The sequence below is a fragment of the Pistacia vera genome, unplaced genomic scaffold (assembly GCF_008641045.1).
Source record: "Pistacia vera cultivar Batoury unplaced genomic scaffold, PisVer_v2 Contig491, whole genome shotgun sequence".
NCBI lineage: Eukaryota > Viridiplantae > Streptophyta > Magnoliopsida > Sapindales > Anacardiaceae > Pistacia > Pistacia vera.
In genome coordinates, this window is record NW_022196325.1 from 745,450 (window position 1) to 761,856 (window position 16,407).

Here is a 16,407-nt window from a genome sequence, read left to right on the forward strand (position 1 = left end):
AACCTAGTCAGAACTGTTTCTATATAATCTTGATTCTATATTGCAGTATTCTTCTGCACTGCTAGCTTAGCGTATACTTTCTTGAAAATTTAAAGGTTGACACCATTATTTTAGTTGATTTGATTACAGGCTTGGTATGGCAACAAATTCCTGAGTGCCATATATAGAACACCAGGTTCCTTTAGTTGTTTTTTCACTCAACGAACCAGATTTGCCTTCAATTTCTGTCTTGTTAAGCGTTCTGATTTTGAAATAGTCTTGGATACTGATTTCTTGGGTGCTTCTGCTGCAGTGAAGCTTTACTTGCTTGCAGAGTGCCACTTGACAGTCCTGGGCAATCAAGTGATAAGATTGAAGGTATCCATGCATAAGACAACGGGCATGTCTCAGCTGTTATGTTGCGAAAGACACAGGTGTTGTTTCTTTGTAAGCTTCTCTCATCCTCTTGCATGAAAGTGGTGGTCCATACCATAACTTGTTATATGTTCTTTCTGTGATATTTGTTTTAAAGTTTTGGCTTACATAATATGGCCACAGCTAGAGCATAATAAATAGGATACAGATGTTTATTTAATTTAGAAAGAAACTAAATTGATATCCTAGGATTTTATACTTCCAAAGGATTCCTGAATCCGTGCACTCAGAAACAGGGGATGGCAGCTTCGTTTGATGGGAACAGTGGTGTTCCGACACTTACACCGTTGCAACAAAACGATGTTAAGAAACCGAGGAAACAGAGAGTGGCTGCATAGTGGTGGTGGTGTTGTGCAGCTCTGCTTGTTGTTGGCTTCATGGTGCTTGTGATGTACTGCTTGATGCGTGTTAAAAGATCAATAAGGCAAAATCTGATGAGAAACTTCTGTACCATCTCCTTCTGGTAAGTTAACTTTTGTTATTATGCGACAAAATATATGTTAGTAATGAGAATACTCAATTGTTTGAGTGGAAGAGTGAGATAAGATGATGTGCTTCTTCAGCATCATGCTTGCAATAATATGATGCTCCCTCATAAAAATGTAGGTTCTACTCTGCTACTAGGTAAATGTTATAAGTTTCCTCTTTTTTACCTTTTTCCATCAACCAGCTGAGCTGGACGAATACCCCTATGCTGGTGCTGTTCTCCTAATGGCACGCAAAATTTAAGGCAGTTTAGCGTGTTTGGAGCTGAACATGCTACAAACAATTTCAGTGACAGTAACATCATAGGTGAAGGTTCATTTGGTTTAGTATATATGGGATTGCTTCAAGATGGGTCTATGGTGACAATCAAGAGACATTACATACACCAGCCCAGAATTTTGTTCATGAGTAACACCTGCACTCTTTGAAGGTTTTTTATCTGGCTTTTGGATCACCGAGTATATAATTCCACTGCTTGAATTGTTGCCGTCGACATAGATTCAATGCTTGTTTGCGTTTATGCATTTTTGAACTATCCAGTGTCTGAAAACGTCTTTGTGGCAGAATGTTGACATGTTATTTGCCTTCATGCATACAAGGTGAAGCACATAGCTCGAGTTCATCACGCAAATCTAATAATAAAAATATTAAGACTTGCCTTTATAAGTGATTACTTAATCTAAACATAGTATTCAATGGGAAATTTGGAATTCATATAAACTTGTGGCATGTTTTCCAAAAAGGATAGCTTGAAGAGGGCAATTGAGGGAATCCATTGATTTCACACCAAGATGGCAAAGAAATCATTAATTCCCATCATTTTGTTCTCTACTTTGCTAACAATCTTGTACATCACCAAAATTCTATCCCAAGCAACAACCACTTCCCAATCCACTATATAACTCATTTCAAACCTTCAAAAATATTTCATACAAAAACAACTTTTGCTTTAGCTTAAAAGTCATCCAGGAGTAAAAACAAGTGAAACAACTATGAGTCAACTAACTTCCCTTTTCCTCTTCTTCTTGGCTTCTCTAGCCTTTTTCTCCTTTGCCAGAGCTCAAGACAGAGCTCCACATGGGCTGCTTTATGCAAATCCCATGACTTTCCCACCTTCAGCAGTTGAATTCTTTCATCCGAAAACACAAAAACCTGAAACCTTTAACCCTTGCGCTTCATCTAATTGTTCTCCATTACCATTAGCAGCTCAAGTGGAGGCTACTAAAGCTCATGAAAGCGAAAGCTCAAGATTTCCCAACAGTGGAAGCAGAGTTGCTGGTTCTTGGGGTGCTGCTAGCATTGTGTTTGGTTCTGTATTTTTTGTGCTTCTGCAAATGGGTGTTTAACATATAGAGTGATGATTTCACAAGTGAGTAAATTATGTTCAGTTACTAAATATTTTATTTGCTCATAATTATAAGGTTTTTAATGATAGTTAGATGAAGCCTCGCTCAGTCCTCTCCATGCTCTTCTGTATTCTAATCCATACCTTCTTGTATGCTATTTATTGTTTTTTGTAATGTGGGTTATGGAATATATGTACCTCTGATTTCATCAGTGATGGATTGTATGGTACTCGAAAATTATATGAGTATAGTGTTAAAGGGTGATTTATGTATCAATTAAAAGGGTGATTGAATCATTCAACATTATGATTGCACGCAATGGGAGAGGGAGACAGAGAACTGTAGCTCCTGAGAGTCAACAAAGAAATCTATAATATGTCAAACAACTGTCATGTTACCGTTATTATACGAAAGATATTATTTTGGTAATTATGGCAATAAACAGCATTTATAATACGGCCAAAAATTGGCAACCGAGAAGTTGAAGAAAGAAACACTGTTTCTTGACTAGAATATAATGAGTTATCAGTTTAAAGCAGATTATATTATTTATTTTGAAATGTTATGCTTCAGTTGCAGTCCCCTTGACACCAAATGCATCACCTGCTGAATCACATAGATGCATATGGCCTAAGACTATTTTAGGGAACTCCTTTTTTGGGTGGAACTGGTCTAACTCCTCTATTACCAACAAATGCAACACCTGCCAATCCAAATATAAACTAAATATATGATTTTATTGGAACAGATTACTTAATATAACCAAGATTTCACTTCTTTTGTTGCTCTTATAGCATGTGCTTCATCAAAGTACAAAAGAAAGAAGCTAAAACTTACAGTTATATAGGTGTTTGTCCATGGTCACTTGGTCTCATTTGAAAAGCGGCTTTTGATTGCTTCGGACCCAGTTCAGGGTGCAGAAACCCAAGCGTAGACCCAAATCTGGTTTTGCTCCTTCAACAACTGGGTCCAGGCCCTGTAAGTTGCCATCACTGCATCAACTTATAACATTTACATGAATGAGTAATGGCAGGAATCAGGATCCAACAAAAAAACTGACAAACTTCGGGTCCTTGTAGAAACTTGTTGGGTCGTATTGAACTGTATCATGTCGCATTCTTATGTTGAAAATAACACAATTTGTCTAGTTCACTGCAACGATATTTTTCTAATGATTTCTAGCACTAATAATACAAGAACAAAGATATTTCAATATTTGATCTTGCAAACAAGACATTCACATTAAAATAATTAAAAAGATATCCTCTCTGTTTCTGCACTCTCTCATGAATAATATTAAGTTCTGTGCAAGTCCAATCAATTTTATTTACAGTTGACAATGGTAATTTGCATCAATATCATAAAGATGAGTAAAGAACAACAATAACCACAAGACATTTATTATACAAGTCCTTAAACATGATCCACTCTCAGGGTCACAGATGCATGTCCCTCATATATTCAAAAAATGTAGGAAAATACAGATCCAGGCAAGCCACTACTTGTATAATTGTCACAAAATAATATATTGATCCATACAATGGCAGTGAATTTACTCCAATACCACTACCATTTTCGAGAACTAAGAGTTGCAATCACAGGTCCAAAAGTCTGGTCTACAGTCTTGTTCCATAATTGTGCAAACTCTGAGCGTGTTTTCTTTGCAAATATGGGCTCTCTTGTCTGGAAGAAGTTCAAAGTAAAAGCTGTTAGAACATAATGCACTACAAATGTGGATTTTAACTTATAAAAGAAATTTCTGGTAGTCTTGCACCTTTCGTAATATTTATGACCACTTCATTTATATCTACCATGAAGTTAATGGTTTCTCACTCACGGATGATAATTCCCAGTAATTTAAGACATAGATTTCATAGTTCTATAATACAGCTACAAATTTCTGTAGAAATCAAAATCTATGATCTGAAGCTATATGAATGCAACTTCAGCACTACGATGCAGACAGTCATCAAATAATTTTAATCAAAAGATATTGCAAGGGGAAAAAAAGAGGCATGGGATACATTTTAAAAACCCAAATTCTAACAAGAAGATTTTATTCCAATGCACCAATCTGGCCTCCACTCATTTCTCCATATTTCACTTCACAGCATTAAGTTAATTGCATCATCTAAAACCCATTGATTGCTTAACAGAAAAAGGGAAGACCACCCCATTCCATCTATCACTTTTAGGTCGTCTCATGGATACCCAACATTTGAAAAATTCACCAGATGAAGAATTATCACGTTATCTAAAACTTCTGAGCTTGGTCAAGTGCAGATTTACCACCCACCAAAACAAAAGATATCTAAACCATATAAAGACATACACAAAAACTACTATATTGCCAACCAAGAAGTTATGCAGAATCCGTTTTAATTACCCAGCACCAACAAAACCATTTAAGCAGAACCTGTATATCCTATGTATATAACTTAAATAATCCAATCGGTTATATAGTCTACTGTATGGAGAATTATAAGCAACTAACAATTCCAACATTCTCCTCTCTTTTAAAAGCAAAGAATCATCTGAATCTCTTAGTGGAATTCGATTTAGAAACAAGGGCCCCGTTAAACCTACAATAGTTTCATGAGGTAGCAAACCATAAACCAGACCACTCAACCAAACCCTCAGGACTAAATACATTTACTCTCTTTATGAAAAAGAAGTATTATCCGATAAAAATTATATTATAAAGCACTTAGACAGAATTGATCCATGAAACCTCAAAAAATTATAAATAGGAAACCAATGAATATAGAGAACCTTGAAAAATACTCTATTGGGAAACCTTGAGAATAGAAGGGCTCTTATAAAAATAAATAAATTATCAAGCACAAGTTGCAAATTATATTTCTAGGGTTTGAGGAAACAAAACCAACAGATAGCAAAATGTACCTGGGATTTGGAACCAACTTGAGATTGATCATCGGCAATGGATTCATAGATGCGTTTTCGTTGCTCAAAAACAATTAGTCCAGTAACTACGCTCCCAAGCACTGCACCGAGCAATCGCTCCTGCATTTCCCAAAATAAAATAACGGCAAAATTAATACTACATTACCATGAGTAACATGTATCGATTAAATTAAAGACCCAAAAAAAGATTAATAATAATAATGGATTGAAGAATTGGTGATGAAAGAACAGAGGATTGCCTGAGCGAGGACGCTTATCATGGTTAAACCAGAATTGCTGTTAGATTGATGGGAAGAACTAAGAAAACAGAATGTTTGGCATAGATTGGAGCTATGGAAAGGTGCCAGGGCCAGAGCTGCCCAAAGACGTAGTGGGCCGTGGGCAAGTTTTGGCCCATTCTCTTTCGATATTTCTTTTACATAGAGCATTTCCAAATACAGCAAATAGGGATGGGTGCGGAGCGGGTCAGGGCCGGGGACCCGGGACCCCGTTCCCCGATACCCACTCCCATGACCATCCCTAGCCCATCCCCGCTGGCAGGGCCGGCCCGTGGGGATGGAATCACTCCCATCCTCGTCCCATCTCGTCCCGGTCGATGAATGGAGCATCGCAAGGAAATTTTCCCCATGAGGGATTTTTCCCCGAACGAGGAATTTTTCATGTGGGGATTTTAGCCCCATAGGGATCAAAACTTTCCGCATGTTCCTACTACAATAATGTTAAATTATTGTAATTATTTTACTTGTGAGAACTAGCACGTTATTAGGTATTATATTTGACAATTTGACTGTTTAATTTCAGTAGTTAATTCATTAAAAAGACAGAATTTAAGGTAAGAAAATATAAAATCAATAATTTCTTGTAAAATTTAAATTAAGAGTTAAAAAGCAATACATAACTACCACCATAAACTAATTTAATTGTTACTAAGTTAGTTAGTCCCGTTAATTAATTAATTTTTTTTATAAAATTAATATAACTAAATTTAGTCTTAACATAATTTACTAGGTAAATTAATTATTTATTTAATTGTATGAAGGCTTAGCCACTTCCCGCTTAGGCTTAATCAACCCTGTTAATTAATTAATTTTTCATAAAGTAAATATATCTATATCTAATTTTAATATAATTTATTAGGTAAAATGCTTAATTATTCAATTGTATGGAGGCTTAGGTTTAGTTAGTCCTGTTAATTAATTAATTTTTCATAAAATAAATATATCTATCTCTAATCTTAACATAATTTATTAGGTAAATTGATTAATTATTCAATTGTATGGAGGCTTAGACTTAGTTAGCCCTGTTAATTAATTAATTTTTCATAAAATTAATATAACTAAATTCAATCTTAGCATAATATACTAGGTAAATTGATGAATTAGTTCATAAAACACTATCTCCACTACAACTAATAAAATTAGTCAATTTGTGAAATGAACAAATCTCATTATCCCAAATTCCCAACATTGATTAAGTTTAACATCATATTTAATTGATCAATTAATTAATTACAAAGATAATTTAATTTATATAATTTGTAAGTTGTTAAGTAATTGTGTATATTCTTATATTGGTTTGCTAAATTGTAATAATCTAATCAAATCTATTTTTGGGTCATGTACTATTATTTTGTGAAATTCACAAAGTAATAATATATATATATATTTAATTATTAAACTTTCTCGTTTAAATTATTTTTTCTATAAATTTAATACAAACATTAGAAAGTATTATAAAAGTAAATATCATAAATTTAGATATATTGCTTAAAACCATTATTTAAACTTTAATTTTATATATAATCTCACAAAGAAAAAAGAAAACATAAAATTCTCAATAAAAGAAGGCGGGGCAGGGCTCCAGGTGGGCAGGGTTGATGGGTCGGGGCGGGGATTGCATAATCCCCTCCCTTGGCCCATCCGCGGGGGCAGGGATTTTTTTGAAGACCCTCCCTGGCCCTATCCCCAATATTTATGGGGATTCCCCACCCCATTTGGGCCAGGTCAAGCCGGATCTTCGCAGGGCCAAGGTAAACGCCCATCCCTAACACCAAATCTATTTTCATAGTCATCCTCTTGCATTTTTTCATAAAAGATTCCCTCTTTCTTACTCTATTATATTATACTTTTGTAAGATAAATAAGAGAATTAATTTATTACTGATATATTATTTTTTTGTCTTTATTACAAATATTAGGTGGTAAATAAGTGTGAAAAAGAAAAATCTGAAAATGTTCTTAATACTTCTTGTATCTTTGTTAAGGTCTATCAATATATGAATCAAAATTATGTGAATAAAAAGTATGTTGTGCGTGAGTTTGCTGTAAAGTTCGGAAGTTTTGGTAGCTCAACCAACGTTAAGCTCGTTGGTACAATGTAGAGCTCTCAGTGATCTAAAGCTCGTTACATTCTGAAACTCATAAGGGCATGAAGCTCGAAAGTGCATGAAGCTCGTTGCGACCTACTTAATAGTTGTTTGACAAGTCAAGGGATAAATCTTATCTCCTAATATCTCAGAGGAGACAATAATGACATTCGATCTGCCCAACTTTGGTGCACAATCATAGAAATCACGGGATTCATATCGAGCAAGATAGCTATCCCAGATTTGTCGGGCTTACCTATTCGAAATTCACCTATAAAAACCCCCCAAAAAATAGTGTAAAGGGGTTAGAAAATTGTTTTAGGAAAAATAAATTATTTGTAATTCTCAAAAGCAATAAGAGAAACAATGGATGTAGATTTAAGATATAGCTTGCCGAATCACTTTAAAAATTGCTCTGTGTTCTTCTTTGTCTCTTTTTTCATTCACTGCTGATTTTTCATTGATCACGCAAACATTTGTTCTAATTCCGTCAAAGTCAATCGGATCTCTCTGTTTGTTAAAGTTTTCTATAGCAACAAAGTAAAGTGGGCCAAAAATTACGAATTAAAAGAGTGTAAAGAAATGGTCAAGAAACTTATCATCCATAATCTCTCCAGTTGAATGTATATATCCCTATAATGTATGTAGTGTTAAAACAACATTCATTTAATTTTCCAGTGGGGTGGAGCCACAGTCCTCAGGTCTTAAACCATGCTACATCTTGAATTCATAGTTTATCGTATTTGATTTAAATGCTGAAGAATAAAATCAACTGCAATCCCTTTTGCCAGAGTGAGCACAGAGGGAGCTAATCAGTTTGAATTCCATTTTGACTGGTGTAATGGCATGGTGTGGTTACATGTGATCCCCCTGTCAAGTGCCAACGCGTCCAATGGAAACACATCATCTCTTCTCATGTGAATGTCACAGTTACCCACTGTTGAATTGAAATGAAATGGCCCTTATGTCTTTGCCTCGCTCCAGACAAATACTTGGGAGCAATTAAGAGCAGAGCCTCCTGAGTATGACGTTTCATGTCGACCCACACACCAATACCATCTACTCTTTGTTTTATGTTTTCACTTTTTAGTAATATATTCTCCAAACACGAACACCCCATTTTAGGTGCATTTTCAATTATAAGAATATTTTTAACTGATTAAACTTATGAATAAGATATGGTTTGTTTTAGAGATTCATATTAAGAGATATAACCCTGGTTTTGAAAATCGTTGACCACAAGTTTTGAGGGAATTGGTCCAGGAGAAAAGGCAATATGGTCATTAGAAAGGAGAGTAATTGAGTGGCATGGCATGTGAAGAAACCAGAAAAGTATTATATTTGACAATTTGACTGTTTAATTTTAGTAATTAATTCATTAAAAAGATAAAATTTAAGGTAAGAAAATATAAAATCAATAATTTCTTGTAAAATTTAAATTAAGAGTTAAAAAGCAATACATAACTACAACCATAAACTAATTTAATTGTTACTAAGTTAGTTAATCCCGTTAATTAATTAATTTTTTTATAAAATTAATATAACTAAATTCAGTCTTAACATAATTTACTAGGTAAATTAATTACTTATTTAATTGTATGAAGGCTTGGCCACTTCTCGCTTAGGCTTAATCAACCCTGTTAATTAATTAATTTTTCATAAAATAAATATATCTATATCTAATTTTAATATAATTTATTAAGTAAAATGCTTAATTATTCAATTGTATGGAGACTTAGACTTAGTTAGTCCTGTTAATTAATTAATTTTTTATAAAATTAATATAACTAAATTCAATCTTAACATAATATACTAGGTAAATTAATGAATTAATTCATAAAACACTATCTCCACTACAACTAATAAAATTAGTCAATTTGTGAAATGAACAAATCTCATTATCCCAAATTCCCACCATTGATTAAGTTTAACATCATATTTAATTTATCAATTAATTAATTACAAAGATAATTGAATTTGTATAATTTGTAAGTTGTTAAGTAATTATGTATATTCTTATATTGGTTTGCTAAATTGTAATAATCTAATCAAATCTATTTTTGGGTCATGTATTATTATTTTGTGAAATTCACAAAATAATAATACATATATTTAATTATTAAACTCTCTCGTTTAAATTATTTTTTCTATAAATTTAATACAAACATTAGAAAGTATTATAAAAATAAATATCATAAATTTAGATATATTGCTTAAAACCATTATTTAAACTTTAATTTTATATATAATCTCGCAAAGAAAAAAGAAAACACAAAATTCTCAATAAAAGAAGACGGGGCGGGGCTCCACGTGGGCAGGGTTGATGGGTTAGGGCAGGGATTTTTTTGAAGACCCTCCCTAGCCCTATCCCCAATATTTCTGGGGATTCCCCACCCCACTTGGGCCAGGTCAGGCCGGATCTTCGCAGGGGTAAGGCAAACACCCATCCCTAACACCATATCTATTTTCATAGTCATCCTCTTGCATTTTTTCATAAAAGATTCCCTCTTTCTTACTCTCTTATATTATACTTTTGTAAGATAAATAAGAGAATTAATTTATTACCGATATATTATTTTTTTGTCTTTATTACAAATATTAGGTGGTAAATAAGAGTGAAAAAGAAAAATCTGAAAATGTTCTTAATACTTCTTGTATCTTTGTTAAGGTCTATCAATATATGAATCAAAATTATGTGAATAAAAAGTATGTTGTGCGTGAGTTTGCTGTAAAGTTCGGAAGTTTTGGTAGCTCAACCAACGTTAAGCCGCCTGTACAATATAGAGCTCGCAGTGATCAAAGTCGTACATTCTGAAACTCATAAGGGCATGAAGCTCGAAAGTGCATGAAGCTCGTTGCGACCTACTTAATAGTTGTTTGACAAGTCAAGGGATAAAATTATCTCCTAATATCTCAGGGAGACAATAATGACATTCGATCTGCCCAACTTTGGTGCACAATCATAGAAATCACGGTTCATCTACGAGCAAGATAGCTATCCCAGATTCGGGCTTACTATTCGAAATTCACCTATAAAAACCCCCAAAAAATAGTGTAAAGGGGTTAGAAAATTGTTTTAGGAAAAATAAATTATTGTAATTCTCAAAGCAATAAGAGAAAAACATGGATGTAGATTTAAGATAAGCTTGCCGAATCACTTAAAAATTGCTCTGTGTTCTTCTTGTCTCTTTTTTCATTCACTGCGATTTTCAATGAGCACGCAAACATTTGTTCTAATTCCGTCAAGTCAATCGGATTCTCTGTTTGTTAAAGTTTTCTATAGCAACAAAGTAAAGTGGGCCAAAAATTCGAATTAAAAGAGTGTAAGAAATGGTCAAGAAACTATCATCCATAATCTCTCCAGTTGAATGTATATATCCCTATAATGTATGTAGTGATAAAAAACATTCATTTAATTTTCCAGTGGGGTGGAGCCACAGTCTCAGGTCTTAAACCATGCTACATCTGAATTCATAGTTTATGTATTGATTTAAATGCTGAAGAATAAAATCAACTGCAATCCCTTTTGCCAGAGTGAGCACAGAGGGAGCTAATCAGTTTGAATTCCTTTTGACTGGTGTAATGGCATGGTGTGGTTACATGTGATCCCCCTGTCAAGTGCCAACGGTCCAATGGAAACACATCATCTTTTCATGTGAATGTCACAGTTACCCACTGTTGAATTGAAATGAAATGGCCCTTATGTCTTTGCCTCGCTCCAGACAAATACTTGGGAGCAATTAAGAGCAGAGCTCCTGAGTATGACGTTTCATGTCGACCCACACACCAATACCATCTACTCTTTGTTTGTTTTCACTTTTTAGTAATATATTCTCCAAACACAAACACCCCATTTTTGGTGCATTTTCAATTAAAGAATATTTTTAACTGATTAAACTTAGAATAAGATATGGTTTGTTTAGAGATTCATATTAAGAGATATAACCCTGGTTTGAAAATCGTTGACACAAGTTTTGAGGGAATTGGTCCAGGAGAAAAGGCAATAGGCCATTAGAAAGGAGAGTAATTGAGTGGCATGGCATGTGAAGAAAACAGAAAAGAACTGTCTTTTGCCTAATATGAAATTCGGTCCCACTTTGAAAGAGTGTATGTGCATTAAATGTCGTAATTGTCTTTAGCCGCTTTTTTGGAAGTTTTGGTTCTTCAAGGCATACCTACTGAGGAGGCCTCAGCCTCTGGAACTGTAAAAAGCCACCCTGCATGGTTCTAATTGATGATCTCTCTTGACAGCTTACTGTCTTTCTCTTGAATTATTTATTTTTCTTCTGCAGGCGTGAAAGTTAGTTACATGTTGGTCTCAGTGTATATCAATATTGGCAACTTCTGTGAAATGTTTGATGTAATTCATACTTTCTAGTTGCATTTGCTTTGTTTAAACAAGTCCGGGATTTATAGTTCTCCACTTAAGCTGTAAAGCCCAAAAGTTTTACTTTTAAACAAATAATGTTCAGAATCCTGTGTCACAGGTCTGACTAGATTCTCTCAGTTCTATTATTGTTACAGTGAAACTTTTGACTTTCAAAATTTCAAGCTTCACAGGAATTCTATTGTCTGTCCTAGAGGTTTTTAAGTTACACTGCTAAATGTTTTCCTTCTCATTACAAAACTTTAAACTTCTCATCAGACGCAAATCATTCAAGTGGGGTTCCAGGCATTAGCTTATGAGATTCTGGGGGTATTCTTGGGATTTGGAATTTGATTTTTCCTCCAGAGAATAGACTTTTGTGGTGTTTTAGGCTTTTAGCCGTTTAGAAAAACCAGAGATGTCTCTGTCATTTCAATAAAGAAAGCATCTTTTGTGTATTCTACAGTCACTTTTTTCCTAGCTTAGCGGAATTCTGGACAAGAAAGGCGTGATTCAATCAGTTTGGAACATAATGTCCTCAAATTGTTACTTTCCTAGTCCTATCCAGCTAAATGCTACCAGTAGAATCTCTCCATAGTGACATAGAGATTTGTGCTATTTGAACTCCATTATTCTTCGTAATTTACACAGAAGGATTTCACTCTTGGCTCTTATGTTAGTGAACGCATTGTTGGGTATTCAATTCTGTTTCCTACTTCAATTGATTTCTGTTCCATCATGAGACACAAGGTTTTTATTGTGTTTTTGAGTGAAATGCTTCTTGTGTATCACAGATGAAAGTCATTTTAACATTTTGTAAAATAAAACTCTTCCGATAATTCATTGCATGTTTTCAATCTGAAATGTGGGTGAAATTTTTTTTTAATACTTTTTACTCATTTAGTTAAAAAAACCTAATAATCAACTGACTCATTCTCTTTGTTGAATTTATGCAGGGGCTCAGTGATTTCATTTGAGATTTGATGGTCATTGACTCTCGGGGACTCAAGGGATGATGGTTGTTTGACAATGCGCTTGTTCTGGTGGCAACAACTGCCACTGCTTATACTGATTCAACTCTTAGAACCCAGTAGCATAAACCACAAAATCTACGGTATGCTGTATCTATTTTCTTCCCCTCTAAGTTTGATTTCTTTTGTTCTCTCATAAAGATTTGGATGGAAACCCTAGTCAGAACTGTTTCTATATAATCTTGATTCTATATGATGCAGTATTCTTCGTGCACTGCTAGCTTAGCGTATTTACTTTCTTGAAACAATTTAAATGGTTGACACCATTATTTTAGTTGATTTGATTTACAGGCTTTTGGTATGGCAACAAATTCCTGAGTGCCATATATAGAACACACAGGTTCCATTAGTTGGTTTATTGACTCAACGAACCAGATTTGCCTTCAAATTTCTGTCTTGTTAAGCGTTCTTGAATTTTGAAATAGTCTTGGATACTGATTTCTTGGTGCTTCTGCTGCAGCTGAAGCTTTACTTGCTTGCAAGAGTGCACTTGACAGTCCTGGGCAATCAAGTGATAAGATTGAAAGGTATCCATGCATAAGACAACGGGCATGTCTCAGCTGTTATGTAGCAAAAGACACAGGTGTTGTTTCTTTGTAAGCTCTCTCTCATCCCCTCTTGCATGAAAGTGGTGTCCATACTCCATACTTGTTATATGTTCTTTCTGTGATATATTTGTTTAAAGTTTTGGCTTACAATAATAATGGCCACAGCTAGAGCATAATCAATAGGATACAGATGTTTTATTTAATTTAGAAAGAAACTAAATTAATATCCTAGGATTTTATACTTCCAAAGGATTCCTGAAATCCGTGCACTCAAGAAACAGGAGGATGGCAGCTTCGTTTGATGGGAACAGTGGTGTTCCGACACTTACACCGTTGCAACAAAACGATGTTAAGAAACCGAGGAAACAGAGAGTGGCTGCCATAGTTGGTGGTGTTGGTGCAGCTCTGCTTGTTGTTGGCTTCATGGTGCTTGTGTATGTCTGCTTGATGCGTGTTAAAAGATCAATAAGGCAAACATCTGATGCAGAAACTTCTGTACCATCTCCTTCTGGTAAGTTAACTTTTGTTATTATGCGACAAAATAATATGTTAGTAATGAAGTACTCAATTGTTTGATGTGGAAGAGTGAGATAAGATGATGTGCTTCTTCAGCATCATGCTTGCAAATAATATTAGCTCCCTCATAAAAATGTAGGTTCTACTCTAGCTACTAGGTAATATTGTTAATAAAGTTTCCTCCTTTTTTACCTTTTTCCATCAACAGCTGAGCTGGACAGAACTTACCCCTATGCTGGTGCTGTCTCTCCTAATGGCACGCAAAATTTAAGGCAGTTAGCTGTCTTGGAGCTGAAACATGCTACAAACAATTTCAGTGACAGTAACATCATAGGTGAAGGTTCATTTGGTTTAGTTTATATGGGATTGCTTCAAGATGGGTCTATGGTGACAATCAAGAGACATCTACATACACCAGCCCAGAATTTTGTTCATGAGGTAAACCCTGCACTCTTTGGAAGGTTTTTTATCTGGCTTTTGGATCATTGAGTAATTAATACTTCCACTAATTGAATTGTGCCGTGCAGACATAGTTTCAATGCTTGTTTGGCTTTATGCATTTTTGAACTACCAGTGTCTTGAAAACTGTCTTTGTGGCAGAATGTATGAACATGCTAATTTGCCTTCATGCTATACAGGTGAAGCACATAGCTCGAGTTCATCATCGGCATCTTGTCAGGCTTGTAGGATATTGTGAAGAAAACCACCAACAGTTTCTTGTCTATGATTATATCAGTAATGGAAATGTTGGAAACTTCCTATATGGTAATCTATCATCTCTTCCCCCTTCCTCCACCCCAAAAAATTCTTGATCTCTCAAAGTTCATTGTTTCTTTTTCCAGATAGTGAAGGTTTACCAATTGGAAAGCTAAATATGCGGCAAAGGTTATTAATAGCTATAGGTGCAGCAAAAGGTAATATGCACTAAATAATAATGTTCCTTTTCACTTTCTGCTGTACCGTGAAACTAGTTTTCAATCATACTTATATATTTGATCAGGCCTTGAACACCTTCACAGTTTAGTTCCTCCTCTCTTTCACATGCACTTCAGAACTAGGAATGTCCTTCTGGATGAGAATTTTACAGCAAAAATTTCTGACTATGGATTATCTAAATTTCTAATTGAGGATCCTCATGTGGGATCATCTTCAGCCATCGACTGCTTTCTCGATCCAGAGTATGTAATAATTCCTTAATCTGAATCTTGGGAAACTGTTATGTTTTACTTTAGTAAATTTTGTATGGATATTATCCCCACTTGAAGTCCCACCATCTTTAATTGTGCATTCTTTCAAGCCAAATTGCATGAACATTTCAGTATGTTATTCTTTTTGTATTAGTTTCCATGATTGACAGAAGTTTAGCTTAGACTTGTCATTTCTGATACTGGTTTTTTTTCGAAAGGTTGAATCGATCAAATCACTTTTCAGCAGGAAGTGATGTGTATAGTTTCGGGGTCTTCTTACTGGAGTTGACCAGTGGACATGAAGCAAATAGCAGAAATCAGTCAAATGCAGACCAAAACTTAGTATTGCAGGTAAATGGGAAGTTTCAATCTAAAAGTCAGGAAAAGATGGCTTTCTGCCATCAGTGTTATTATTGAGGAGATACGAAAGCTACTCTACTTTTGACAAAATTCAATTTTCTTTTAAAGGCTAAAAGAAGCAGTGATGTTGGGGACTATGTGGATAAGACAATAGGAAACCAAACAGTGGACACTGCAAAAGAGATGATAGAGTTGGCATTGCAATGTGTTGATGTTAGTGAGAGGAGGCCATCGATGAGGCATATCGTTATGGAGTTGGAAGGGATTCAAGAGAGGGAAATTAGTGGGTTGCGTTCTGAAATAGTTGCAGTAACACTTGGGAGTGAGCTATTCACTTGAATTCTGTGTCTTCTACTCAATTCTTTATTGGATTTATTAGTTGTAGCATTGCACGCTTATAGAAGAAATTCAATTGTAAACCACATCACTTTGGATGTATATTGAATTTAGGAGAGGAAAAATATATGAAGTCGATACTATTGTTATTATTGTAAGGAGAATACAGATTCAAATCTACAGAGGTTATAACTTCTCAATAAGTGATTTAATGATCTCTAAAAGTATAAAAACCCAGACATATGGGTCTGTTTGGTATATTATTTGAAAAAATGTTATTTTGAAAAAGTATTTTAAGTTGAATTGAATTTGATTAAATTGAATAGGATAGAATTCTGAGAATGTGTTTGATATAATATCTGAAAATTATATTAAAGTTGGATAAAATGCTGAATAGTTGTTTGGTACATTTTTTTTAAACATTTTTTGAAAATATTTAGATTCTTTTAACCCCCTACATTTGTTAGTTTAGCTAAACACCCCTCACAATAAATGTTTAAAAATTAACTAAAGCACCCTAACCACCTA

General features: G+C 34.5%; 3 protein-coding genes across 4 annotated transcripts; 2 read left to right on the forward strand and 1 right to left on the reverse strand.

The window, feature by feature from the left end:
* Positions 1 to 1,816: 1,816 nt before the first annotated feature.
* On the forward strand, positions 1,817 to 2,625 carry LOC116105070. Its single transcript, XM_031391504.1, has one exon. The coding sequence runs from the start codon at positions 1,893 to 1,895 to the stop codon at positions 2,244 to 2,246; it is 354 nt and encodes a 117-aa protein (XP_031247364.1). The 5' UTR covers positions 1,817 to 1,892; the 3' UTR covers positions 2,247 to 2,625.
* Positions 2,626 to 3,621: 996 nt separating this feature from the next.
* Positions 3,622 to 5,543, reverse strand: LOC116105055. Of its 2 annotated transcripts, none has more exons than XM_031391475.1 (3): positions 5,411 to 5,543; positions 5,169 to 5,270; positions 3,622 to 3,929 (listed from the first exon to the last, which is right to left on the reverse strand). In XM_031391475.1, exons 1-3 carry the CDS (start codon positions 5,429 to 5,431, stop codon positions 3,813 to 3,815), a joined length of 240 nt encoding a protein of 79 aa, XP_031247335.1. In that variant the 5' UTR covers positions 5,432 to 5,543; the 3' UTR covers positions 3,622 to 3,812. The 2 variants fall into 2 exon arrangements, with proteins under 2 accessions (XP_031247335.1, XP_031247334.1); XM_031391474.1 differs by having other exon boundaries at positions 5,151 to 5,270.
* A 7,387-nt stretch (positions 5,544 to 12,930) lies between these two features.
* Positions 12,931 to 15,962, forward strand: LOC116105051 (probable serine/threonine-protein kinase PBL28). The gene is made up of 9 exons (XM_031391470.1): positions 12,931 to 13,015; positions 13,393 to 13,515; positions 13,731 to 13,991; positions 14,205 to 14,434; positions 14,635 to 14,761; positions 14,839 to 14,910; positions 14,997 to 15,174; positions 15,402 to 15,534; positions 15,652 to 15,962. Exons 1-9 carry the CDS (start codon positions 12,931 to 12,933, stop codon positions 15,880 to 15,882), a joined length of 1,440 nt encoding a protein of 479 aa, XP_031247330.1. The 3' UTR covers positions 15,883 to 15,962.
* The last annotated feature ends 445 nt before the right edge of the window (positions 15,963 to 16,407 follow it).